Source organism: Salvelinus fontinalis, chromosome 40 (assembly GCF_029448725.1).
Source record: "Salvelinus fontinalis isolate EN_2023a chromosome 40, ASM2944872v1, whole genome shotgun sequence".
Taxonomy (NCBI): domain Eukaryota; kingdom Metazoa; phylum Chordata; class Actinopteri; order Salmoniformes; family Salmonidae; genus Salvelinus; species Salvelinus fontinalis.
The window spans coordinates 21,747,411-21,773,657 of record NC_074704.1 but is presented as its reverse complement, the minus strand read 5'-3'; the positions used below and the strand labels follow the sequence as shown (position 1 = coordinate 21,773,657).

At 45.3% G+C, this 26,247-nt stretch overlaps 2 protein-coding genes across 2 annotated transcripts; one reads left to right on the top strand and one right to left on the bottom strand.

Moving 5' to 3' along the window:
* Positions 1 to 6,037: 6,037 nt before the first annotated feature.
* LOC129839460 (cytoglobin-2-like) lies at positions 6,038 to 18,457 on the bottom strand. Its single transcript, XM_055906939.1, has 3 exons — positions 17,802 to 18,457; positions 8,831 to 9,062; positions 6,038 to 8,562 (listed from the first exon to the last, which is right to left on the bottom strand). Exons 1-3 carry the CDS (start codon positions 17,957 to 17,959, stop codon positions 8,398 to 8,400), a joined length of 555 nt encoding a protein of 184 aa, XP_055762914.1. The 5' UTR covers positions 17,960 to 18,457; the 3' UTR covers positions 6,038 to 8,397.
* A 4,834-nt stretch (positions 18,458 to 23,291) lies between these two features.
* LOC129839461 (trichohyalin-like) lies at positions 23,292 to 26,195 on the top strand. The gene is made up of 4 exons (XM_055906940.1): positions 23,292 to 23,422; positions 24,265 to 24,529; positions 24,657 to 24,859; positions 25,228 to 26,195. Exons 1-4 carry the CDS (start codon positions 23,389 to 23,391, stop codon positions 25,563 to 25,565), a joined length of 840 nt encoding a protein of 279 aa, XP_055762915.1. The 5' UTR covers positions 23,292 to 23,388; the 3' UTR covers positions 25,566 to 26,195.
* Positions 26,196 to 26,247: the final 52 nt, after the last annotated feature.

The window sequence follows — 26,247 nt, the reverse complement described above, 5'->3', positions numbered from 1 at the left end:
GTGGGTAGGAGTGTTCCACAATCTGCATAGAAAATGTTTGGTCCTTGTAATGTAGTCAGTGTTCAATATACAGAGGAGAGAATTACTACCCGAGCATATCTGTCAAGCAGCCTGTTTTGCTTGTAATGCCTGTATATGTGTGTGCTCGTGTGTGTTTACGTGATTTAAAACAAGCCTCCAGAGATTGTACGGCAGGCCAGAGGTTCATAGAGAGAGTGTTAATCAGCTCCAGGGGTAATGTGAACGCTGCGTGTAACACATCCGGTATCAGGATAAATAAAAAGCAAGGTCTGCTAACTTTCTTTAATTATGTTTAATTACCGCAAACAATGAATGGCAAATGCAATTTTCGTATATACGGGTTCGCTGTATCACCCGCGCAGGGTAAACAGGGAACTGCAGGAAGTACGTAAACAGCTGTTCTTATACCGTGATGACGTAGTTCCAACGCGTCTATTGGCCTATCACAGTAGAAGTTGGGCGCGGTTTAGACTTTGCCCCGCCTTTGCTGGCCCTCGGACTTGTCCAAGCCCCTTGGCGCTTTCCTTTGTCCACATCTGGTTGCTGGGTAGATTAGATCCGTCTTGTGTCTGTCGATTCTACACTGAAACAGTTCCTAATATGGTATTGTTCAGTAATCTAACCTCCTGGTTGGCCTAGAGAGATGCACCCCTCCCCTCTCCAGACTGACCACAGCTTTTATGGCCTGTGTTGGTCAGTCCTTACACACCTATCTGTATTGTTTGTGTGTGTGTGTAACAAAACAATATTCATCTTCAAACAATATGCTAACAGGCTATAGTGCATAAACATAAATCCTAACAGTAAACAGAAGATGTGTGTTGTTGGGTCTCAGTCCCACGGGAGATGTTTGAATATACTCAAACCACTCCTGCCACGCAAAGCCCCTTGGCGTCTCCATGTGCTGAGCTGATGGGGAATGCTGATGAGAGAATGCTCTTACATAGGGAACTTGGTGTCAGGGCGGAAGGTAGCCTAGCGGTTAGAGCGTTGGGCCAGTAACTGAAAGGTTGCTGGTTCAAGTACCTGAGCCCATAAGGTGTAAAGTCGCATGATCAAGACACTTAACCCTAATTTGCTTCAGGGGTGTCATACTACTATGGCTGACCCTGTAAAACAACACATTTCACTACATTTTTATTGAATTGTATTTATCTAGAATCCCAGCCCCCGTCCCCGCAGGAGGCCTTTTGGTAGGCCGTCATTTAAAAAAAATCAAGTGTATCTGGTAATTTTATATTGCTGAAGAGGTACTGTTACTAAACGTGTGTTATTTCTTTGGACTGGTTGCGTGAGAGTAATAGTGTGGGTGGCTGAGGAGTGTCTGTAATGTTGTCCGTGTAAGTATATGCTTGTGGGAAGGACTGTCAGGAGAATGTCCTCAGTGGCCTCTCTCTCTCTACTCAACTCTCCAGCAACAAGGCTCTCCAAGGACAGTAGCGTGTCACTCTTTATTTGGATAGTCCGGATAGTCCATCTGTAGATGTTCTACAGATGATCATACTAGCAACAAACTACCTGTTGATAAGCACCTGCTTGCTAAGGTTACGGTTTAGGTAAGGGTCAGGGCTAGGGTTAGAATAATTTAATTTGTTTAATTTTTTTATTTAACCTTTATTTAACTAGGCAAGTCAGTCAAGAACAAATTCTTATTTACAAACTCGGACAACGCTGGGCCAATTGTGCGCTGCCCTATGGGACTCGCAATCACTGCCAGATGTGATACAGCATGGATAAGGGTTAAGGGTAGGTCTAGGGTTAGTAGATAGTTATTTGAAATGTTACTGATAGTCTGCAAGTAGTCTGTAGAGCATCTACAGATGGCCTATTCAAATAAAGTGTTACCCAATAGTGTATCAGGCCAACCTAAGACCATGACTATCAGATCGGATGGTGAAACACTACAGTAGCACTGTCCCACCCAGTCAAATTGATGACACAATGGAATGCTCACATTGGTTGTAAATCTCATGGCTGTCCCGTCTCCCTCCTGGCAAACTGGCTTGAACTCTAATAACGCCATAATGTCGACCCGCAACTTTCAAACCTTTCAACCCGATCACCGCCTGTTGTCTTGTTTCGCAGTTAGACAAATGTGAGCAGAGAAAGATTATCTCAAAGATTAGCTTGACAAGCATTTTAGGGATGGATTTTAATGGCTTGACAGTAAACCATGAGTCATAATGGTACAAAACAACACGTGAGGCGATGGAAGCATGGGTCGTTTTTTTGTTGTAAACAATCTTATAGCCCAACTTGCTTTGAGTTCAGAGTTGACTGGGAGGCTGGCACACCGGGTACAGGCTGGTATTTGGCATCAGCTTGCCATCCAAACCACCACACCCAAGCCTCTATAGACAATCCATCCATCATAGTGGTGTTTTTACATTCCTCAAATCTCAAAACAAAATAACCTCACATACTGAGCTTTCCTTCTTCTCTCAGCTTTGCATGAAGAGATTGTCTGTTATTTAGGGTCTCATGCTGTAGTACCACATTGATTTCCTCCCCATGATCTTGAGTTTTATGGCCACCGTGGCGTTAACAATTAATATTTACTAGAAACCTCTGGTTTTTCCCAGAATGGTTGTTCCAAGAGCTGTCCTTCAACATGACATTCAGCAGGGAACTAACTGAGCACACTTCACACTAACGACGCCAGCTTCCCAGCACAAAATCACCTTGAATCAATTCAACCCTCGACCCCTGGTGTTTTTCACACCACTTAATTGCCTCTTTCCCAGACTCTGACAGTCACAGTGAGAGGACGTTCAAGGACAGGGAGGGCCTTAAGGCTGGGTGAACTAGAACAAGTACCTCTGGTGTACTCCGAACTGGCATTACACTCATCACACATAATAGAGATAGAGAGTGGCGACGACAAATGATTGGGAGATCATTATTTTATACAAATTATTCAATAAAAAGGATTCGAACTGAAGAGCCCAAGTGCTGGCAAAACGGACTCTTTCTCATTGCAAATCCCACACAAGAATAAAGCCATCAAACAAGACTAGAGCCCTCAGACAAACTTGGTGCCCCCAACCAGAGCATGATCGGGATTGGAGCTCTCCCTCTAGACCAGTTTCTCTACGCCAGACACTGGCAAGCAGGGAATGTAAAGGGATGAATCGTGTATCGGTGGGTAGGCTTGGATGTACTCACGGTTTGACTCGGTTGTTGAATCGTCTGCGCAGAATGACTGACAGGGTGGAGATGATCAGGATCGTGGTGCACATGATCAACTTGGCCCACGCACCCAGCAGGTAGGCCGGGTCAGCATGAACAGCTCACGGGGGCTCCCTGTCCCACAATCCGGAGGGGCAAAGTTAGCGTTAGCATTAGCCTGTTAGCCTGTTCCAGTCCGCTGCCCATACGTCTTTCCTAGACGCCTGCTAAAACCTGGCTGGATTAGCAGGTAGGGATTAGACCAGATGAGATCACTGATACTGTACTAGTATAAGCCACTATGTGATGTGTACGCACTTTCTCATTAATCTCTAATTAGACGCGTATACCAGTTACACATGGAATTTCTGCTTGAGTTACTGGACTAGAAAAAGTCTCAAGATGAATCATCTTCCTGTTTATCAACCAGTATTATCACAGGCTATCAATGCTACTACCATGATGTGGCCCACTGGGGCCTATATTGACGACTTCCTTTATGGAAAACTTTTCATAGGCCCCTGAATGCCAGACCCTTGGCAACATAACGAACCATTACAGGGAAAGGCGCAAAGAAGGGATGAATGCTTTCTGTCCCGGATGTCAATGAATACCACCCTCCCCTGTCTTGTTAGAGTGAGGAGATTGTGAATGTGACCCAGGCATCTCGACATGGCCATTCTCAAGGCAATCTATCAGCACCGGAGATGTGAAATTCCCCATGTAGGCAGGCACAGACTCCCCGAGGCCTGTCAGGAACGCTCTGAAGTGTGGGTATCGGATGGTTTAGGATTCACAGGAGCACCGCCAGGAATGTGAATTCTGCAAGTTATGTGCGCATCTCATCTCTGGCTTGGAGAAGAGCTACCTAATTGTGGATTCCTCAGGTTTCTCCTCCACAGCCTTGTCATGATGGAGAGCCTCTTGGATCCATAAATCACCAAGAGATACGTATCTAAGAACCACTGCAGCCTGCATGGTTTCGGTATCTTGCCCCAGCTATTTTTCCACTACATTCTTTTAAGCAAGTCTACGTTCTTTTAACTCATATAGATCCACATTCAGATGAGGGAAAGGATGCTTGTTATTATGACGTTTCCAAACCTGGTTGAGTGCAGTGACATCAGACTGTTGTTAACATTGCTATTACTTAACCCTATATGGCCCACGTGTCAAACTCATTCCGCGGAGGGCCGATTGTCTGCGGACTTTCTGCTCCATCCTTGTACTTGACTGATGAATTAAGGTCACTAATTACTAAGAAACTCCTCTAACCTGGTTGTCTAAGTCTCAAATGAAAGGAAAAAACTAAAACCCGCAGACACTCCCCCTCTGTGGAATGAGTTTGACACCCCCTGCTCTATGACCTGGCCAAATGTATCATAACCTGGTGTATTTAACCCTTATTTTACCAAGTTGCAGCAACGACTTGGTCATGAGTTACAGTGGAGAAGAGAGGGGTTCTAGGAATCAATTGGAGGCTGTGGATGATGTGGTAGCCATGGTAGTAAGAACAATGCTTATTAAGGCCTCTCCTCTCATGACCAGAGAGGACCTGTATGCTAATAGGATTTCAAGTAAGTACCAACAGGGCCTCTGGATGAGGTTATGTGTTGACATTACCCGTTGCACTATGAGAAGGTTACATAGCCACATACAGTAGGTGATGCATGATGGATCTGCTGCCAAATGCTGTTCTCTTGTCCCTGACACTATTAATAGGCTGTTTAATCCCAACATCCCTGCAACTGCTGAGTCAGATAGGTAGGCAGGTGTGTGTGTGTGTGTGTGTGTGTGCACATGCGTGTGTCTGTGTGTGTGTGTGTGTTCACTTCTCATTCACCGGCACTTCTCACCTTACTGTACGGCTTTGAATGTTGATGTAGGTGCACATGTGTGTTTGTGTCTTTGTTATCAACCATGGGAACCTGTCCAAATGAGTCCCTGACTGTCACCAGCGCTGGCTAGAATGACAAGCTTGGTGACAAGAGACTGGTCGCCATGGTGAAACGTCTCCATCCTGTCAACACAGCACACAGGGGAGCACACACACGGCTAAATACCCCTGGAGATGTTCCTCTGCACATACAGTAGGAGGTGTATTATCTACTACAGTGCTTTATCATTCAATTAAAACCCGTATCTGGAAGTTTCCATGATAGTGGGAATTCTTCCCGCCAACACTGTAAAACTCCGAGCAGTCATTGGATTTGCATAAATGTACAATGAAACCACATCTGATGATACAGTACATGATGATATATCGGCCAGAGACCCGGAACACATTGTCGTGTGGAATTTAAAAAAGGATGCCTTCTTCACTGTTTGAAGCTCCCACTTGTGCCCTTCGATAAAGAGCATTGCTCTGGGCGTCAACCAGCGAACAGGCACGTTAATTAATCATTGATTAATGACATTCACATCTCGTTATTGAATTAGCAGAGTGAAACGGAGGGACTCGAAAACCCAGTACCTCTGTGCATCTATAGGCAAGAGGTCCTGTGTGCTATTTCAGTCTTCTGCACCAGAGGAGAGAAGGGGAGGGAAGAGAAGTAGCCTGGTCCCAGATCTGTTTTTGCTCTTGCCAATTCCATTGTTCATTGTCAATGGGTGACAAGAAGTTGACATGATAGTACAAACAGATCTGGGACCAGGCTACTTCTCTTAGACTGAATAGAGAACTGAGTAGAATTGACAAACTCTATTATAATTCATAGGAAATTCTGCACAGTCTTGGATAGTCAACACATATGGACTTGGCAGATATATTCCATACACATTCAAATACATAAAACCTACAGTATATGGTCACACATTCAAAGACAGTTCAAACACCCTGAAACAAGTGTAGGTAATTATCACTTTATTGATAGTCATTGATAGTTAATTTCACCAGGTCTGCAAAGGTACACGTCTGTAGTAGGCTGTGCAAACATGCTGAAACAGCACAAAACCACTCCCACTCCCCCAGTCAACAAATGTATATAATCATAGTTATATAAAGTATTCGAAATACATATACAGATAATTATTTTGTTTTATATATTTAGAAAAATATAAAGTCCAAGCTTTAAAACTCACTGACAAAAAAAAAAACAATTCACAACAACAAACTCTGCAGATGGAGGGTACGAGCTTACAGCTGAAGGCAGAAAAAAAGATTATGTAGCCATTTTGTGAATTATGGGTGACGTGTTTAATAAAACAAACTGTCGGGGCGGCTCACGCCCAACACAAATACTCCTCCACCCCGAGCTACTCAGAGGAACAGAGGAACCTGACCTCTAACGGGTTTGTACTCGAGATCTGATGTCAAATGTTTTGCTAACAGTGTGAGACTGATGCGTGTGTTGTACTGTAGGTGTAATGGGAGAGATCATTGATTATAGACAACAACTCCTACAGTAATCCACCTAATTTCCTCTCATCTACAGCCACGGGTCTCTTGCTGAATGAGTTTGTCATATTGTATTAGCTCGACTTCCTGTGGCGGTTATTTATCAGCCATATAAGCCTACTGTATATCCTTGATCTTGTAACTTTACTGCTGGCCTCCAAAGGAACAACAAAGGAGAAGGCAGTAGAATATGAGTAGAATTATATTATTAGCCAAATAGCCATGGCAGCAAAGCAGATAGAGGGACGTTTTCTCTCAGCATTTGGCCAGAGGAAAGAAAAGATGAGAGAGTAGGGGAGATATTTGATGAACGACCAGAAGAGGAAGAGCGGAGCCCCATTACTTCCTCATTAATGGTAAATGACAAAGCCGAGAGGGACCAGAGCGCAGGAGTTACCATCAGAGACACAGAGGAGATTGGATCTAAACTGACATTCAAAATCCATTTGTAGTGTATTCAGGGGAAAAGTCGGGAGCAGGGCTCGAACTTGTGGCATCGTATTGTGCATGCCAACCCAACATGGTTTAAACTGTACCAAAGTGTCTAGACCTCTTGGTATGGTTGTAGAGTGCTTAGTATATCAGATATGGTCGATATGAGTATTTTTTCTTACCCTAGTGTTTCAGAGGTGAAAGATACCCTGATGCTACTTCAAAGGGTCCGTTGTATTTCCAGAGACCTCCGGAGTCAGTTTCTTAAACCCTTAATGGAGAGTTTAATGAGGAAATGTAAACCAAGTAAATGCTCCGTAAATATTAGCATATGGGGGGTCAAAGTCGGCAGAGTGGTAGAGCGTCTGCTAAATGACTTAAATGTAATGTAAATGTGTATGTGTGTGTTTGTGTGTGTGTGTGTGTGCTCGTGCATGCATGCTTATAAAGAGGAGATGTCACCTTAACAGTGGTCTGTCAGCCCGTGGCTCTATCCCATCACTTTGAAACTGTTTATACATTTAAATAGCCATTTGCCCTATGGACAGGGTGTTAGCAGATGGGTGTGTTTGTATAGTGCATGAGATGGGCATGGAAAGAGTGTTTGGGAATCCAAAGTGGCATACTTTCAGGGAGCAACAAAACTCCCTAAAATGGAGCCTTTAGTTCCCTTGAAAACATTGGAGATTTACAATACTACAATGAGTGTTGGATGAGGGCATAGACAATACACACGCTCACTTACTGTACGCTATACAGACAACACCCCAGGGGCTATACAGACAATACCTCCGGGGCTATACAGACAACACCTCAGGGGCTATACAGACAACACCGCTGGGGCTATACAGACAACACCTCAGAGGCTATACAGACAACACCTCAGGGGCTATACAGACAACACCGCTGGGGCTATACAGACAACACCTCAGAGGCTATACAGACAACACCTCAGGGGCTATACAGACAACACCTCAGGGGCTATACAGACAACACCTCAGGGGCTATACAGACAACACCTCAGGGGCTATACAGACAACACCTCAGGGGCTATACAGACAACACCTCAGGGGCTATACAGACAACACCTCAGGGGCTATACAGACAACACCTCAGGGGCTATACAGACAACACCTCAGGGGCTATACAGACAACACCTCAGGGGCTATACAGACAACACCTCAGGGGCTATACAGACAACACCTCAGGGGCTATACAGACAACACCTCAGGGGCTATACAGACAACACCTCAGGGGCTATACAGTAAAGTACACACAATGAGTCAGCAGGGAGAGGGGAAAGACTCCCCCAAAAATTGAACACAACAAGATATTCTATGAACAGTCTCAGCCCTAAAAATCTCCCCTGCTATCGCCCCTCACACTGCCGAGCTGGAGAGCTGCACCCAGCCAACCTCTGTGTAGGCGCCCGTCACATGCCAGTACACCGCCCCCATCAGTTTGGTCCACACCATTTGCACTTCTGCCGTGAAGAATTCTGGGAAGTCCTCCGAGAACACCTCCAGCAGTACACCACACAGGATCTGAGAGATGGAGGAAGGGAGAAAGTGAGATAAACAATGAGGAGAAAGGTGAGAGGAAGAGGATGGCAAGATGTAAAGAAAAATACTAATTGCTAGATGAAAAAAGAGAGAAAAAATGGAGGAGAGCAATCTCATCTAACAAAAGCGCCCTCAAAGCCTTTCCAGTTGGCCTCAACTAGAAACAGAGCAACGCAACGTCAGTCCTCTCCACTCAAAACCTTTCAGAGGGACATTATGGACCATTAACACAGACAAGCCACGCCCTCACCTTAAAGTACATAGGCTCCACCTTGTGTTTGACAGCATGCGCCTTGCCCACCAGAGCAAGAACAGAGGACACCTTTTCTGGGTCGTGGAGGTTCTCCACCACCTTGTTGATGGCGCCCATCACCTGGCGGGCGTGGTGCCTCAGCTGGACACTGCGCTCCATCTCCTCTGGGTCATCCATGTCCTGAAACTGGCTGAAGTACTGCTTGGCCGATGGGAAGTTCACAAAGAACCTGGAGGACAGAAGAGCAATAACATTCTTACTCTGTGATTTTCCTGGAACTTCTGGTGAAAAGGTTTATCTATGGCTCTGGGTAGAAGTTAGTGTACTCATAATATCATAATACCCACAGAACGACCATGCAATCAAACAATATCAGGGGAAGTCCAAGAAACTGGGGGACAAACGAGTCAGGGTTAGAGTTAGTACCGAGCCATGATGGTACAAGCCCAACTTATGTGGATATCATCCATGCAGGTTTCAAATGTTCCAGGACATTGATATTCTAATTAGACAATAACACTCTTATTCAAATGTCCTCATAATCCACAAAGAGCAAAGCAGAAGATATCAACATGCCTACAGGCAATCAAATGATGTCAGTGTAAAAATGAGGGATGAATAATGTCAGTTTAGACCCTGGGCAAAAGTCACTGAAATGACTGAAATGACTGAAATCGGTACTAGTAGGGAATATGTACGCTTCAGAACATTTGTTCGAAGTGTTCAAGCTCGAAGCTTCCTGAATCTACTCATTGAACGGATGCCCTGTGGCCATAAAGTCACATGCGTTACAGAATAAATTCTGGAGACATTATTGCTCGTTGTAATGTGTGACCTAGAGCTAATGAAAACTACCCAAAGTTTTCAAAATGCACAATGTGCCTCGAGTTGTAATCAGCCTCTTACCATAGCCTCATCTGCATCTCGGTGATTGGGTTTACTCACACTTGTCACGACTTGGGCTTACGACTCAAGTGTTTACGCTCTGCGAGTGGAGTGTGCGGCTCACTTCTCATGATTTCTACGTGTCTACTTGGAGCCTTGGAGAATCTGCTCGGGGCACCACCAACACGCAGCACGGGGTGATTGGCAGGCGGGAACGGTAAAGTGGTGCTGATGAGGCGAGGAGCGTTAAGATCGTTACGTTTCTTTGAGTGTAATTAGAGGCAGGTGCTGCTGTGGACCGGAGGAGCGAGACTGTTGGCAGTCGATGTTCCTCTCGGAGCATTTCACCCGCGGTGACTGTGCGTAGGAGGTTTCCTCTGCCTAAATGCTTTGGCATTGATTATGAGCCACAGAACAAAACCTGCAATACACAGCGATAAAGGATGCAAAAAAATCTCTATGTCCTGTGACTGCTTTGTCATCCACAAAAGTGACAGTAGATACCAGCCTCTATGTGAGCCTGGCATGTCCTCAAGTGCTTTTGTCAAGACCTTCCCTCCCTAGTCACAGATACGGTATATCCTGCAGAACGACACACTTGTCCTGAACGGAAAAGAATGGAAGTTCAAAAGGAAGAGCACCTCTCTGAGGATTACTGGACTTCACACAGAAGGTGTTATGACTGATGTGTGTGTCGTCTATGGACTAGTTTGAACTGCAAGTTATTTTAGGGCCACACAGTAAAGCCCATTCTCCAACCACCCTAATGAGAGGTAAGCTGAGAGAATGGGAATGGCCCGGCTTTGTTTTGATTGAGGTCTACAGTTTGTACATCACCACCGCCAAGACTGACCACATCAGGCCACCTCAATTAGCGGCTGTGCATTTTTGACGATAAGACTATCATGAGGTTTCCGCAAGCGTACAAGGAGATATACGGGGGATATTTTTAGATTTTTGTCTCTGTTCTCATCCTTTCTGGTGAAAGCAGAGCATGATTTCAATGTAAACAAACGAACACTTGGAACACGCATACACACATACACTCTCGTCTTGTTTCACCCCTGACCCAATTTGACTCATGTAAGTGCTTTACACTAGTGCGGCTGAATGGGTACGAGGGTTTAGCTATTCAGCGTTGGTTAGGTTTGGCCCCTGGCAGCAGCGCTACACTACACTGCATCCCCGCAGGTCCTGTGACAAGCTACGATATGCTAAAGAGGCGCCTGCTTGCCTGTAGCTGTCCCCAAGCCAAGCTCTCCCAGCTGTCGCTGCTTCACTTTGTCTTTGAAACAACAAGGGACACTTGCTTGTTGTTCCTTGCAGATAAACATGAAAGTCCCTTAGAGCTTTGTGACGAAAGGACTTTTTCTCTTAGAAGTAAAAAATGAAGGACTTTTTTCGTATACCTTGCCAATCCTCTTCAGGGCCCCCTTTTATAGGTTCAAGAGTACTGTGCAATATACTGTTAAATATACAAACAGTGTATATTCACTTTTACATCTGCATGTATATTTCTACATCTCGTATCTCATTAATGCAAGACTGTTAAAACATTTGCCTTGAAACCCTAACACAACCAGAACCAGAGAGTGAGAGTGGAGTGTCTGGAGTGTCAGAGATGCTCTCACACTGAATTCCCCCAACCTGTCGCTGCATTTAAATGAAGTCATCAAAGCAGCACCATTAGTGGCTCGTTGGTCACATTCTAATTAGTCTTGAAGGGTTCTTTTCGGGAAGGCAACACGCTTTCGAGGACTGAGTAAAACAACCTTGACTAACTTGAGCGAGCATCAGACACAGAGAGGTGGTTTCCCTTTATGGTCATTCAAAGCACTATATGAAATCAAATCAAGTCTCGACTCCTCGGTCCTCAAGACGGACCACTTTGGAGAACTCCATATCCACCATGCTAGTATCAGAAGCATCCAGTCACAGCCTAATACTATTGTTCGATGTTTGGTGATTTCATTGAGCTGCCATTTTTTACTGTACTCAAGATGGCCGGAGGTGGTCTCCTCACGAGTGAAATTGCATTTGTGCGCATTGATGATGACATTAGCCCAGGCTATTGTCACTGTCCATTCTTTCCAACCATCCAAGCAGAAGGATAAAAATGCAAATAGCTAAGCATTCACATGGCGAACTATGGAAGTCAACCGAACCGTGGAAGGCTTTGACCCAGTATCCATCCACTCTTCAATGTGCTTTCAGGATAGCTATTAGACCATTATCCATTCCACACAGATGACCTGCTTACTCGGGCCATCTGCTTGTTAATAGGAGCAGGCCAATTAGTGGGTACAGTGATGTCTCCGTTTCCCTGAATCGGAGGGATGTTAGGGAGTGTGACATACAGTACCAGTCAAAAGTCTGGACACACCCACTCATTCAAGGGTTTTTCTTTATTTGTACTATTTTCTACATTGTAGAATAATAGTGAAGACATCAGAACTATGACATAACACATATGGAATCATGTAGTAACCAAAAAAAGTGTTAAATAAATCAAAATATATTTTTGATTTTAGATTCTTCAAAGTAGCCACCCTTTGCCTTGATGACAGCTTTGCACACTCTTGGCATTCTCTCAAACAGTTTCACCTGGAATGCTTTTCCAACAGTCTTGAAGGAGTTCCCACATATGCTGAGCGCTTTTCTTTCACTCTGTGGTACAACTCATCCCAAACCATCTCAATTGGTTGAGGTCGGGTGATTATGGAGGCCAGGTCATCTGATGCAGGACTCCATAACTCTCCGTCTTGGTCAAATAGCCCTTACACAGCCTTGAGGTGTGTTGGGTCATTGTCCAGTTGAAAAACAAATGATAGTCCCACTAAGGGCAAACCAGATGGGATGGCATATTGCTGCAGAATGCTGTGGTAGCTATGCTGATTAAGTGTGCCTTGAATTTTCAAATCAAATCGTATTTGTCACGTGCGCCGAATACAACAGGTGTAGACCTTACAGTGAAATGCTTACTTACAGGCTCTAACCAATAGTGCAAAAAAAATTATTAGGTGAACAATAGGTAAGTAAAGAAATAAAACAACAGTAAAAAGACAGTGACAGCGAGGCTATATACAGTAGCGAGGCTATAAAAGTAGCAAGTCTACATACAGACACCGGTTAGTCAGGCTGATTGAGGTAGTATGTACATGTAGATATGTTAAAGTGACTATGCATATATGATGAACAGAGAGTAGCAGTAGCGTAAAAGAGGGGTTGGCGGGTGGTGGGTGGCGGGACACAATGCAGATAGTCCGGTTAGCCAATGTGCGGGAGCACTGGTTGGTCGGCCCAATTGAGGTAGTATGTACATGAATGTATAGTTAAAGTGACTATGCATATATGATAAACAGAGAACAGGGGGGGGGGGGGGGGGGCACAAAATGCAAATAGTCCGGGTAGCCATTTGATTAACTGTTCAGGAGTCTTCTGGCTTGGGAATAAAAACTGTTAAGAAGACTTTTGGTCCTAAACTTGGCATTCCGGTACCGCTTGCCATGCGGTAGTAGAGAGAACAGTCTATGACTGGGGTAGCTGGGGTCTTTGACAATTCTTAGGGCCTTCCTCTGACACTGCCTGGTGTAGAGGTCCTGGATGGCAGGCAGCTTAGCCCCAGTGATGTAATGGGCCGTACGCACTACCCTCTGTAGTGCCTTGCGGTCGGAGGCCGAGCAATTGCCGTACCAGGCAGTGATGCAACAGTCAGGATGCTCTCGATGTTGCAGCTGTAGAACCTTTTGAGGATCTCAGGACCCATGCCAAATCTTTTTAGTTTCCTGAGGGAGAATAGGCTATGTCATGCCCTCTTCACAACTGTCTTGGTGTGTTTGGACCATTCTAGTTGCTTCTACACCTGCATTGCTTGCTGTTTGGGGTTTTAGGCTGGGTTTCTGTACAGCACTTTGAGATATCAGCTGATGTACGAAGGGCTATATAAATACATTTGATTTGATTTGATTTAGTTTGTTGTTGATGTGGACACCAAGGAACTTGAAGCTCTCAACCTGCTCCACTACAGCCCCGTCGATGAGAATGGGGGTGTGCTCGGTCCTCCTTTTCCTGTAGTCCACAATCATCTCCTTAGTCTTGGTTACGTTGAGGGATAGGTTGTTATTCTGGCACCACCCGGCCAGGTTTCTGACCTCCTCCCTATAGGCTGTCTCGTCATTGTCGGTGATCAGGCCTACCACTGTTGTGTCGTCTGCAAACTTAATGATGGTGTTGGAGTCATGCCTGGCCGTGCACTCGTTGGTGAACAGGGAGTACGGGAGGGGACTGAACACGCACCCCTGGGGAGCTCCAGTGTTGAGGATCAGCGTGGCAGATGTGTTGCTACCTACCCTCACCCCCCGGGGGCGGCCCGACAGGAAGTCCAGGATCCAGTTGCAGAGGGAGGTGTTTAGTCCCAGGATCCTTAGCTTAGTGATGAGCTTTGAGGGTACTATGGTGTTGAACACTGAGCTGTAGTCAATGAATAGCATTCTCACATAAGTGTTCCTTTTGTCCAGGTGGGAAAGGGCATCTGTGGATCTGTTTGGGCGGTATGCAAATTTGAGTGGGTCTAGGGTTTCTGGGATAATGGTGTTGATGTGATCAATTACCAGCCTTTCAAAGCACTTCATGCCTACGGACATGAGTGCTACGGGCCTGTAGTCATTTAGTAAGGTTGCCGTTGTGTTCTTGGGCACAGGGACTATGGTGGTCTGCTTGAAACATGTTGGTATTACAGGCTCAATCAGTGACATGTTGAAAATGTCAGTGAAGACACCTGCCAGTTGGTCAGCACCAACTACCAGCACACTTCCTGGTAATCCGTCTGGCCCAGCAGCCGTGTTTATGTTGACCTGTTTAAAGGTCTTACTCACGTCGGCTATGGAGAGCGGGATCACACAGAATTTTAAATAAATCACTGAGAGTGTCACCAGCAAAGCACCCACCACACCATCACACCTCCTCCTCCATGCTTTACGGTGGGAACCACACATGCGGAGATCATCCGTTCACCTACTCTGCGTTTCACAAAGACACAGCGGTTGGAACCAGAAATCTAAAATTTGGACTCATCAGGCCAAAGGACAGATTTCCCGTTTTTTCTTAGCCCAAGCAAGTATATTCTTCTTGTTGGTGTCCTTTAGTACAGTTTTTTTTGCAGCAATTTGACCATGAAGGCCTGATTCAGGCAGTCTCCTCTGAACAGCTAATGTTGAGATGTGTCTGTTACTTGAACTCTGTGAAGCATTTATTTGGGATGCAATTTCTGAGGCTGGTGACTCTAATGAACTTATCCTCTGCAGCAGAAGTAACTCTGGGTTTTTCTTTCCTGTGGCGGTCCTCATGAGAGCCAGTTTCATCATAGCGCTTGATGGTTTTTGCAATAAAAGTTCTTGAAATGTTCCGTATTGACTGACCTTCAGGTCTTAAAGTAATCATGGACTGTCGTTTCTCTTTGCTTATTTGATGTGTTCTTGCCACAATATGAACTTGGTCTTTTACCAAATAGGGCCATCTTCTGTATACCACCCCTACCTAGTCACAACACAACTGATTGGCTCAAATGCATTAAGGAAATAAATTCCACAAATTAACTTTTCACAAAGCACACTTGTTAATTGAAATGCATTCCAGGTGACTACCTCATGACGCTGGTTGAGAGAATGCCAAGTGTGTGCAAAGCTGTCATCAAGGCAAATGGTGGCTACTTTGAAGAATCTCAATATGAAATATATTTTGATTTGTTTAACACTTTTTTTGGTTACTACATGATTCCATGTGTGTTATTTCATAGTTGTCTTCACTATTATTCTACAATGTAGAAAATAATAAAAATAAAGAAAAACACTTGAATGAGTAGGTGTGTCCAAACTTTTGACTGGTACTGTAGGTGCAGTCGGGAGGCTTTGCACTCAGTAGGATCATCAGACCCAGCAGAGCATTCAAGCCTGGGCATGTCAAGAGATCCTGTGATCTTGTTGTCAAGGGACAGAGAGAAATGAAAGATAGACAGAAAGAAAGAGACATAAGGAATAGAGAATGAGAGGGAGACTGAGGAAAGCGAGAGAGAACAGGAGGGAGACGGATAGTGAGAAAGAAAGTGAGGGAGAGAGAGGAACAGATATGGAGAATGAGAGAGAGACCGAGAGGGAGAGTCGAGAGAGACAGTGAACTGCCAAAGCTTGTTGCTGTTACCCACAGATAAGGACGACACACACACACACACACACACACACACACACACACACACACACACACACACACACACACACACACACACACACACACACACACACACACACACACAAAGAGACGACTCTACACACTCTCTGCCCTCAGAGCTTGCCTAAGGGACTATCTTGTCGCTCCGACTCAAAATCAGAGCACATCACTGCCTTAGCGACGCCCCGCTGTCCGTTTTAACGAGCCCTCTCGGTGTTCCATGTGGAACACTGAGACAACACTGAGACAACACTGAGACAACACTGGGACAACACTGGGACAACACTGAGACAACACTGGGACAACACTGGGACAACACTGGGACAACACTGAGACAACACTGAGACAACACTGGGACAACACTGAGACAACACTGGGACAACACTGAGACAACACTGGGACAACACTGAGACAACACTGAGACAACACTGAGACAACACTGGGACAACACTGAGACAACACTGGGACAACACTGAGACAACACTGGGACAACACTGAGACAACACTGAGACAACACTGAGACAACACTGGGACAACACTGGGACAACACTGGGACAACACTGAGACAACACTGGGACAACACTGGGACAACACTGGGACAAAAGTCAAACGCATCCCAGCTCAATCAGACAGCGACTCTTTATTCAGATGCATAGCCTCAGCATTAAGACCAACACACACATACAAACAAAGTGACAGACAACGTGTAATATTAGAATTCCAATAATCAAAGAACAATAAGCAGTCATCAAGGTGCCACAGAAAGGTACCTGCTAAACGGCTGGTTCAGTTTTAGAGTGAAAATGTGACAGGTAAAATATGTCAGATAGGTGTAAAGCACCGACCGAACAGCTAGAACAGGAACGTCTGGCTCAGACAGGGGGACATTTAAGCAGAAACATGTGCTCTCTCTCAATTGTAGTGTCTTACAAAAAATAGTCTGTGGAATGAAGAGGGCTTCTGAGAAATGGCTTTTTAATGAGGACAGAAGTGAGTGAATGAGAGCAGAATAGTCTATATGTGTGTGTGTGTGTGGTCTGTGCAGTGGGGACTCAATCTCCCTGCCTTTTCCAGAGCCTGCTGTGGGCTTTCATAGAAATGCATGAGCCCCCTCCAATCTGCACAAATCTATGGAAAACACACACCCAGCGGTGCTCAGCTGCAGTAAACATCAGTGGAAACCTGTGTCTATATGTTGGTCGAGTCTAGTCCCCATTAACCCCTCCATGTACCCTCCACTCACAACCTTTTTGCCCAAACTTTTCCATGCCTGATGAGATGCTGTACATGAGAACGTACTTTTTTAATTGTACACTAAAATTACAGCCCCCCACCCCCATTCTGAGCACCCCCCCCCCCCCCCCCCCCCATTACCATCCGGACTCACCAGCTACACAAACCTCATGAGGACCCCCTGATACTCCACGTACCTTATGGGGACCACCAGCCTCAACACTATGAGGACTCTAAGCCCCACATACTCAATGAGGACCATCAGCCCTATATGTGCCTTAGGAGGACCTCCAGCCCCATCACTATGGAGACCTCCAGCCCCATCACTATGGAGACCAACAGTCACACCATTATGGAGACCAACAGTCACACCATTATGGGGACCCCCAGCCTCAACACTATGAGGACTCTAAGCCCCACATACTCACTGAGGACCATCAGCCCTATATGTGCCTTAGGAGGACCTCCAGCCCCATCACTATGGAGACCTCCAGCCCCATCACTATGGAGACCAACAGTCACACCATTATGGAGACCAACAGCCCCACCACTATGGAGACCAACAGCCCCACCATTATGGAGACCAACAGCCCCACCACTATGAGGACTCCCCCACCTGACCACATACCTTATGAGGACCGACACGCCCACGTCCTCACAGTTCTCGTAGACGTGTACCCAGGTGTTCTGGATGATCTCCCGCTCGGCATCGGTCAGCGGCTCGGCCCGCTCCGGCCGCTCCCCACGCTCCATCGTCTCTCCTCCTACGTCTCTCGGCGACTCCATCCGAGACGACCTCCGCCGCAGCAGCTCGGAGGCTCCCGCCAGCAGCGAGCGGGGGAGGTAGGGAGCGAGGGAGGGGGGGAGGGAGAGCTGTGAACCCACGGCGACGGAGACGGAGGGATGGAGGAGACAGACGGAGCAGCCTTGTACGCTACCCACCCCCCACCCAAACCACCCCTCTCTCCCTTTGCTCTCCTCTCCTCCAAAACTTGTCCTCCACTGTTAATACCACTTCTTTTTTTATTCCCCTCACTCTTTCTCTCTTCCTCCGTTTCTTTGTTTCTTTCCTTCTCTGGTAAGGGAGCTGTCTTCTCTCTGAACTTCTGTGTTTGTGAGGACCTGATGGAATGACGGCGGGAGTGGGAGAGAGAGGTGGAGAGAAAAGAGAGGGGGTGGGGAGAGATCGAGAGAGGGGGTAGAATAGATAGCATCTAGGATCTCTGTATTGTCCTCCCGCCTCCCTCTCACACACTCTCCTATCTCTCCCTCCTTCCCCCTCTCGTTCTCTCCCTCTCTCTCTCTTGCTATCATTTTGTCTACCTAATGTGCGCAGACACGCAAACACACACACACACATGTATGCACACACATGCACGCGCGTGCACACACATACACACACACACACCCCTCACAACTGTTTATAGAGCGATTCCACTGTCTCCATCCCTGGGAGGGCACAGAGAGACAGGCAGACAAACAAGTGTGCACGCGCATGCATGCGTGTGTGTGTGTGTGTGTGTGCGTGTGTTTGCATGTGTGCGCACATTAGGTAGACAAAATTAAAAAGAGGGGAGAGATAGGAGAGTGTGTGAGAGGGAGGCGGGAGGACAATACAGAGATCCTGGATGCTCTCTATTCTACCCCCCCCCCCCTCTCTATCTCTCCACCCCTCTCTCTCCCACTCCCTCCGCCATTCCATCAGGTCCTGACAAACACAGAAGTTCAGAGAGAAGACAGCTCCCTTAACAGAGAAGGAAAGAAACAAAGACATGGAGAAAGAGAGAAAGAGTGTGTGCGTGCATGTGCGCGCGTGGTGGGGTTCTGTGTCGTCTCATGAGAGAGTTTGTATAAACTGTGACAGAAAAAGCTATAGGAAGCCTCTGTCTTTCCACAGACTCTCACAGGACATTGTGCCTGGCAGTTTGACAGGTAAAGGAGATCGAAGAGAGAGAGTAAAAAAGAGAAGTTACCATTTGCGTTCAGGCTATTGAGAAAGTTATGAAATAAATAATGGAGGCCAAGAACAAAGTCTAAAATATGAATGACATTGTCTGTCATAGAGTATTTACATCTCACGGATTGAATTGTATTGGAGGTATGATTCATAAAACATCTTGATGAAACCATTCAAAAGTAAACCAAAGTCTGGGATCGTCTGGTTTGGAATGACCCTGTGATTTGTGCAGTGCAGACAGACCAACACAAGAAGATTGAAGAAAGCTGCGACTGAAGGGGTCAATCTGTGTTGAAGATATTGAAAATGCCACATTTGACATTCGCTCAGTGGCTCGCCACAGCCAGAGGAGAAAGTTAACAAACAGCTGGCTAGAGAAAAGCGGGGGGGGGGGGGGGGCGAAGAGAAGGAGGTTACGGTGACAGTTTTATTGTGCCATGGAGGCTATAGAAAAAGCCTGCCTGCCGTTGAGACCGAGCTGTCACAGCATTTGAAGGATGACAGATTTCTGTACAGTGTGGCACCCGTCAACACTAAACTGAATTGCACACTAATGTCTGTCAGACGTTCCACGTGTCACTTAGGCTGCGTTTACACAGTCACCCCAATTCTGATCTTTTGCCCAATTATTAGCAATAGCTCTGATTGGTCTTAAAGATCAGAATTAGGCTGGCTGTGTAAACGCAGCCTTAGGGTATGCAAATACTAAGTCAAATACTAAAACCTATATGGACATAATTAAATGACCCCCTGCTCATATACATACAGTATACACTGTTCATAGCATAGTATGAGTATAAAGAATTTCTACTGTGGGAATATAACGTTATTGGCCATGAACATCTACTGAAACACAAAGGATTTTGCAAATTGACAAAGGTTTGTTCAAAATCTCACTAGATTATGAAGACCGAGTCACAGACTGCTCATACATGTATAAAGCATTTGTACTGTGTAAATGTAGCTTGGGGCCAAGTTAGCGTCTAAGATGATAGTATATGATAGTATTCATATTATCGCCTCTCCATCTCAGACCTTGCTGTAAGTAAACAACATGTACACTGAGTGTAAGAAACATTAGGAACGGATGCTCATTCCATGACAAAGACTGACCAGGTGAATACAGGTGAAAGCTATGATCCCTTATTGATGTCACCTGTTAAATCCACGTCAATCAGTGTAGATCAGATGTCTCCAACCTTTTCTAGCTTAAACAATTAAACATATTGCGGGCTACACATTTTTTGGCTTTCCAATTCTTTTTTGCTTGCTCCTCCTTCTTCTCTTCTCCTCCCTGCAACTCTTCCCCGGGTCCTTTCTGTCAATATACCTGATAAAATAATGGTTAATAAACAACTCCAAAGGGGGCCCTATAAAATGTGTGATTTCTTTTACGAATTATGTTTTATCTTCTCCCAAATATGGTTCTCAGTTTTATTTTTCCTGGATTTAGATTTTGTTTTTCCCCCTTAAAATTACAATTGTTAATAGAGAAACAACGAAGTTGGATGTTCTGAGTCCATGTCAATGCTTAAATCACATCAGAAGGAAAACCAATTGGTCTGGAAGAACACTAACACATTTAGTGATGAATGTGTCATCTAATGTACTGGTCTAGCAACGGTTCTATACTGCAGCAGCTCATTTCATGGCAAAGTTAGCAAATAACGAATTGTAGATATAAAGTATATAGTTCTGCCAGGTAAGCCTACTTTGCAGATAACATTTAACCTCTAAGGATCGGTCACCCCCTCCCACGGGACAGTTGAGCTAACGTAGGCTAATGTGAGTAGCATGAGGTGTAAGTAACAAGAACATTTCCCAGGACATAGACATATCTGATATGGACAGAAAGTTTAAATTCTTGTTAATCTAACTGCACTGTCCAATTTACAGTAGCTATTACAGTGAAAGAATACCATGCTATTGTTTGAGGAGAGTGCACAGTTATGAATTTGAAAATGTATTAATAAACAAATTAGGCACATTTGAGCAGTCTTAATACAACATTTTGAACAGAAATGCAATGGTTAATTGGATCAGTCTAAAACTTTGCACATATACTGCTGACATCTAGTGGCCAAAATGTAAATTGCGCCTATATTCCTAAGTCATATATTGGCCTTTCTCTTGCATTTCAAAGATGATGAAAAAATGTATATATAAATATGCATGTTTTTTTCTTTGTATTATCTTTTACTAGATCTAATGTGTTATATTTTCCTACATTAATTTCACATTTCCACAAACTTCAAAGTGTTTCCTTTCAAATGGTATCGAGAATATGCATATCCTTGCTTCAGGTCTTGAGCTACCGGCAGTTAGATTTGGGTATGTCATTTTAGGCGATAATTGAAAAAAAGGGTCCGATCCTTAATTAATTGAGAAGGTTTCAGGGGAAAGTATTTCTGTCAACCCACAAGGGCACATGTGCATGTACTTTCAGAATTTTTTGGCGAGCAACTCATAGGTGGGCTACGAGCTACTGGTAGCTTACGGGCTACAAGCTACTGGTAGCTTACGGGCTACAAGCTATTGGTAGCTTATGGGCTACAAACTACTGATAGCTTACGGGCTACAAGATACTGGTAGCTTACGGGCTACCGGGAGCTTACGGGCTACGAGCTACTGGTAGCTTACGGGCTACGATCTACTGGTAGCTTACGGGCTATGAGCTACTGGCAGCTCGCAATCAACCTGTTGGAAACCCCTGGTGTAAATGAAGGGGAGGAGACGGGTTAAAGAAGGATTTTTAAGCCTTGAGACAATTGAGACATGGATTGTGTACGTGTTCCATTCTGAGGGTAAATGGGTAAAACAAAATATTTCATTAACTGCCTTTGAACGGGGTATGGTAGTAGGTACCAGGCGTACCAGTTTGAGTGTGTCAAGAACTGTAGAACTGCTGGGTTTTTCATGCTCAACAGTTTTACGTGTGTATTAAGAATGGTCCACCACCCAAAGGACATCCAGCCAACTTGACACAACTGTGGGAAGCATTGGAGTCAAAATAGGCCAACATCCCCGTGGAACGCGTTCGACACCTTGTTATCTATGCCCTGACAAATTGAGGCTGTTCTGACGGCAAAAGGGGTGGAACCCAATATTAGGTGTTCCTAATGTCTTGTACACTCAGTGTAGATGTACATTTGACTTCTTCAATGAGACACTGGTCAAGTAGGTCAGTTGCCAGTTGGATCCCATCTCTAAGTGTCCCAAATGGCACCATATTCCCTACTTTTGCACTACTTTTGACACGGGCGCACTTCTTTTGACCAGAGTCCTATGGGCACTGGTAAAAAGTAGTGCACTATATATAGGGAATAGGGTGCCATTTAGGACACAGGCTAGATGTGTGTTTTTAGGAGTGCGCCTACTCTGGTCTGATGGGGGAGAGACCATTATAATGACTATTGCATAACTATTATGGTGATGTGTTATACACAGCACATTAAGCCTGTCCAATACCTCAGTAGATTTCATTAGCGCCAAGTCACCGTGACAAGATTAAGTGCCTTGCGTTTGGCCAGTAACCGAAAGGTCGCTTGTTCGAATCTCCAGGCAGGCTAGGTGAAAAATCGGTCAATGTGCCCTTGAGCAAGGCACTTCACCCTAATTGCTCTGGTTAAGAGCGCCTGTCAAATGACTAAAATGTGAGAGAGTTGCAGGGGGGCAGAGTGACGTGTGTGTGTAGGTGAGCGAGGTGGATGGGGTCAAAAGGTGGGAGGTAAGAGACCACCTGAATACTGATGATATTCAAATGTAATTATTCAACACATCATTCCAGTAAATAGCTCTTGACCTGGAGAGTGAATTATGACATTTGAGGTGCCACTCACTCTGAAGTGAGTGCATTGTTCAACTGTTCATGGTCAATAAAAAGAAATCAGATGCAGAATAGAGCAATCTTATGTAGGTCAACGATATATTCCAGTATTCCAGATTGCCTGTTACCATGCCAAGTCAAAGCCACAAGTGAATATGTTCTGTATTATGGATTGTACAGAGCATCCAGCCCCTTTTCTCTGTGGTGATGGAATTGACTTCACTTGTCAGAATATACCAGAAACTTTACGCGCGGTACTTTGGCCCCATCTTGTGGACACTCCGCGGTCCTGCACAATTTTCGCCTCGCCAGTTTTGCCAGATTTCCAGAGAAGTTGAGTTACACGTCAGAATGGAACCTGTACTGGTGAGTGGACGTGTACTGTGACCTCAACATTTTGTGTGTATCAGCTGATCCCGGATACACGCAGATATGGAACGTGTGGTGGAGATGGCAAATAACGGTGGTGAGCCCGACATAAACTGCTACGTCTGACATTACATATTTTATTGTTCATAAATCCATAACCAGCATTTGTCATTTTTATGCGGCTCGTGTGATTTTCCTGTGCGCGCGCTGGCCCATAATAAACAATGCAACATTTATACTTTAATTTTCTAACTGCGTTGCCTCTGCATGGGTAGACGTGCCGTGTTGCTTGCACTTGTGCCTGGAATGGCAAAGCGTTTTAGCAACTAGCCTACATCACCAGGCAAATAGGGGGCTTCGGCTGTTGCTTTGACAGTGAAAGTGATAATATCGGCTTTGCTTTGTATGACAGCTGATCCCCAATCGACAACAAATAACCTTCAGGCCGTTCACAGTTAAATTACGTTTATGATTAAATACTTTGCCAGGGTTGTAATCATTAGCTTAATCTGTTACAAATCGTTTCGCCCTGTTGCAAAACCGTTAACTTCAAACGGAAAACGCAAACGAGAGTTTCTCTGGGACAAATTCAAATAGGGTCTCACCCGTTTTTCTTTAAGGAAACGGTTTCCAAAATGACTACAACCAAGTTATGTTTCCCAAACATTCACCAATGTGAACCCCTTATATTCAGCCCAGTAGTTTATCTTGCAGCTCCCCATGTTGAACTTCGAGTTATTTCCTTACCATCTGGATTGTCTATTTACTTTCTGAAGTAGCAATTGAGGAGGAACAATCAGTGAGGCTTGAACCAGTGTTACAGTATAAGTGCACTAAGGTCCAGACCTCTTGGCAAAGATCATATCTGAGGATTCTATACCAATAGTCTACGACTTAGATATTGCTTCTCACTTTTTCCGTCCCCCTTCCTCTCCCTAGGTTTCTCCCTCGCCGGCCCCTCCACCACTCCCCGCAAGCGACAGGTGCGATTCTCCGCCCGCCACGACATCCTGCTGCTCCGTGAGGTCATTGCTCAGAACCCGTTCTGTTCCAAGGAGTCGGGTCGTATCTGGGCCCGTGTCGGGGAGATCATCACTGCTGCCCTGCAGGACGAGAGTTTCGAGGTGGACGCCCGGCGTTGCAGGGAGAGGACCATGCTGCTGCTGGACTACTACAAGAAGCAGGACTTCCCCAGCCTACGCAGGTTGGTCAAGACTGGCCAGAAGTTGACATTAGACATACACACGCTTAATAGGAGGAATGTATTAGAAGCTGATACCCAACCTTGTGTGTCTGTGTCTGTTCATGCTTATGCGCTTGTATGTGTTCAGGTTTGGGACAGAGAGGCTGTATGCCCAGAAAGAAGACCTACTCCACGAGGTGTTGGAGCTGGAGGCAGAGAAGGGTCTTCTTGCCAGCGGGGAGAGTAAGTACCAGGATGAGGAACTCAGGAAACGAGCGTTGGAAGAGCTGGCTAGTCTACCAGAGCAGGACAAACCCATCATTATCTCCACACAAACAGGACAACCCAAAGGTAAGAACCCCATCCAAGTCTGTTTAGATCTGTGCGGTGAGAGAATAACTTTTAGATCTGTGATCATATCCAAAGGGAGGAAGGAAATAGGACACACACCTGAAGAGATTACTGTTATTATAGCACTACTGTGACCAAACCAGTGGTTCCCTTGTAATTGCTTAGAATGCCCTGCCCTTGCCCCGCCTAAAACATGTTGTCTCTGTGTGTGCTGGTACTCAAGAGACACACAGTGACATGTTTGCTCCTCAGCAAAAATGTTTGAGTGACTACAGACCAAAGAAATGATAACCAAAAAACATTGACCTTTTGAGACTTTATCCTCCCCATCACCAACTATCTCCCTCTCCCCTCCCTGCCCCCTTCAGTCCCCACAACCCCAGAGCCCGAGGAGCAGCAGGAGGACCTGGCGGAGCTCTCGCTAGTCTCGGCGGCGCCCATGGCCAAGCAGCCTTGCCAATGCTGCTGCCAGACCTACTCAGAGATCCTCAGCTTCCTGGAGAAGCGCTCGGAGGCGGAACAACGATTGCGGGAGGAGGAGCTATTGCTGAGGAGGGAGGAGCTAGAGATCCAGAGGAGTAAGATCACTCTGGAGAGAGAGAGGCTGGGGGCAGAGAGGAAGGAGAGGGAGAGGAGGTTCGAGCTGGAGAGCCAGGAAAGACAGGTCATATTGGACCTGCTAAAGGAGAAGGTGCTCAAAGGATGAGAGGATTGGTGGGGTGGTGGAGGGGGGCAGGTGAGGGGCTGAAGGAACCCTAAGTGTATGGTGTGGACATAACATTAGACGTTGGGAGGGTGGTACTACCTCTGAATCGCACCCTCTGCCCCTTGTTCTATGCCAATGGCCTTAGTGAAGGAATCTGCTGTGACACCCATATCCAAGTGTGGAGATCCATGCCTAGCATTGAGCTAAGCTGGATGACTGCGTTCCACAAGAACACTGACAAAAAATAGGTAGCACATCCTCACACTGTACATACCCACATATTATCTTATTAAACAAATCCTTTGGTGATAGAATAAAGCTTTTCATCAAATGACATTTTTATAGTGAAAAGACAAAATTGCCAACAATTCTCCCAATGTCAATGAACTCTTTAGTCAATTCTGACTTTGTGGTCATTATTATGAAGCTGTTCCTGCTGAAAATTCAAGAAAGTACTTTTACGTAACCTCCTAATGATATGGGATGGCTGCAAGCAATTTTGAAACTGTATTTGTTAATTGAGGAAATAGTATACAAAAGTTTAATTAGGCTAGTTAGATTTCTAGGAAATATGACAAAGTTGTGTAACATTTTTTTTTTTTTGTATTAAATTATATATGACCTACCGTTCCCCCCTGAAATACCACTTTTTAAGTATGTTACCTACATGTTTCTTCTTCAT

Coding starts and splice junctions, on each gene's coding strand:
- LOC129839460 (XM_055906939.1), bottom strand. CDS start 17,959: ATGGAGTCGCCGAGAGACGTAGGAGGAGAGACGATGGAGCGTGGGGAG. Junction 9,063..17,801: donor GGCGTGTCGGTCCTCATAAG/GTATGTGGTCAG, acceptor TCTGTCCTCCAG/GTTCTTTGTGAACTTCCCAT. Junction 8,563..8,830: donor TGGAGCCTATGTACTTTAAG/GTGAGGGCGTGG, acceptor TCCATCTCTCAG/ATCCTGTGTGGTGTACTGCT.
- LOC129839461 (XM_055906940.1), top strand. CDS start 23,389: ATGGAACGTGTGGTGGAGATGGCAAATAACGGTG. Junction 23,423..24,264: donor GGAGATGGCAAATAACGGTG/GTGAGCCCGACA, acceptor TCCTCTCCCTAG/GTTTCTCCCTCGCCGGCCCC. Junction 24,860..25,227: donor ACAAACAGGACAACCCAAAG/GTAAGAACCCCA, acceptor TGCCCCCTTCAG/TCCCCACAACCCCAGAGCCC.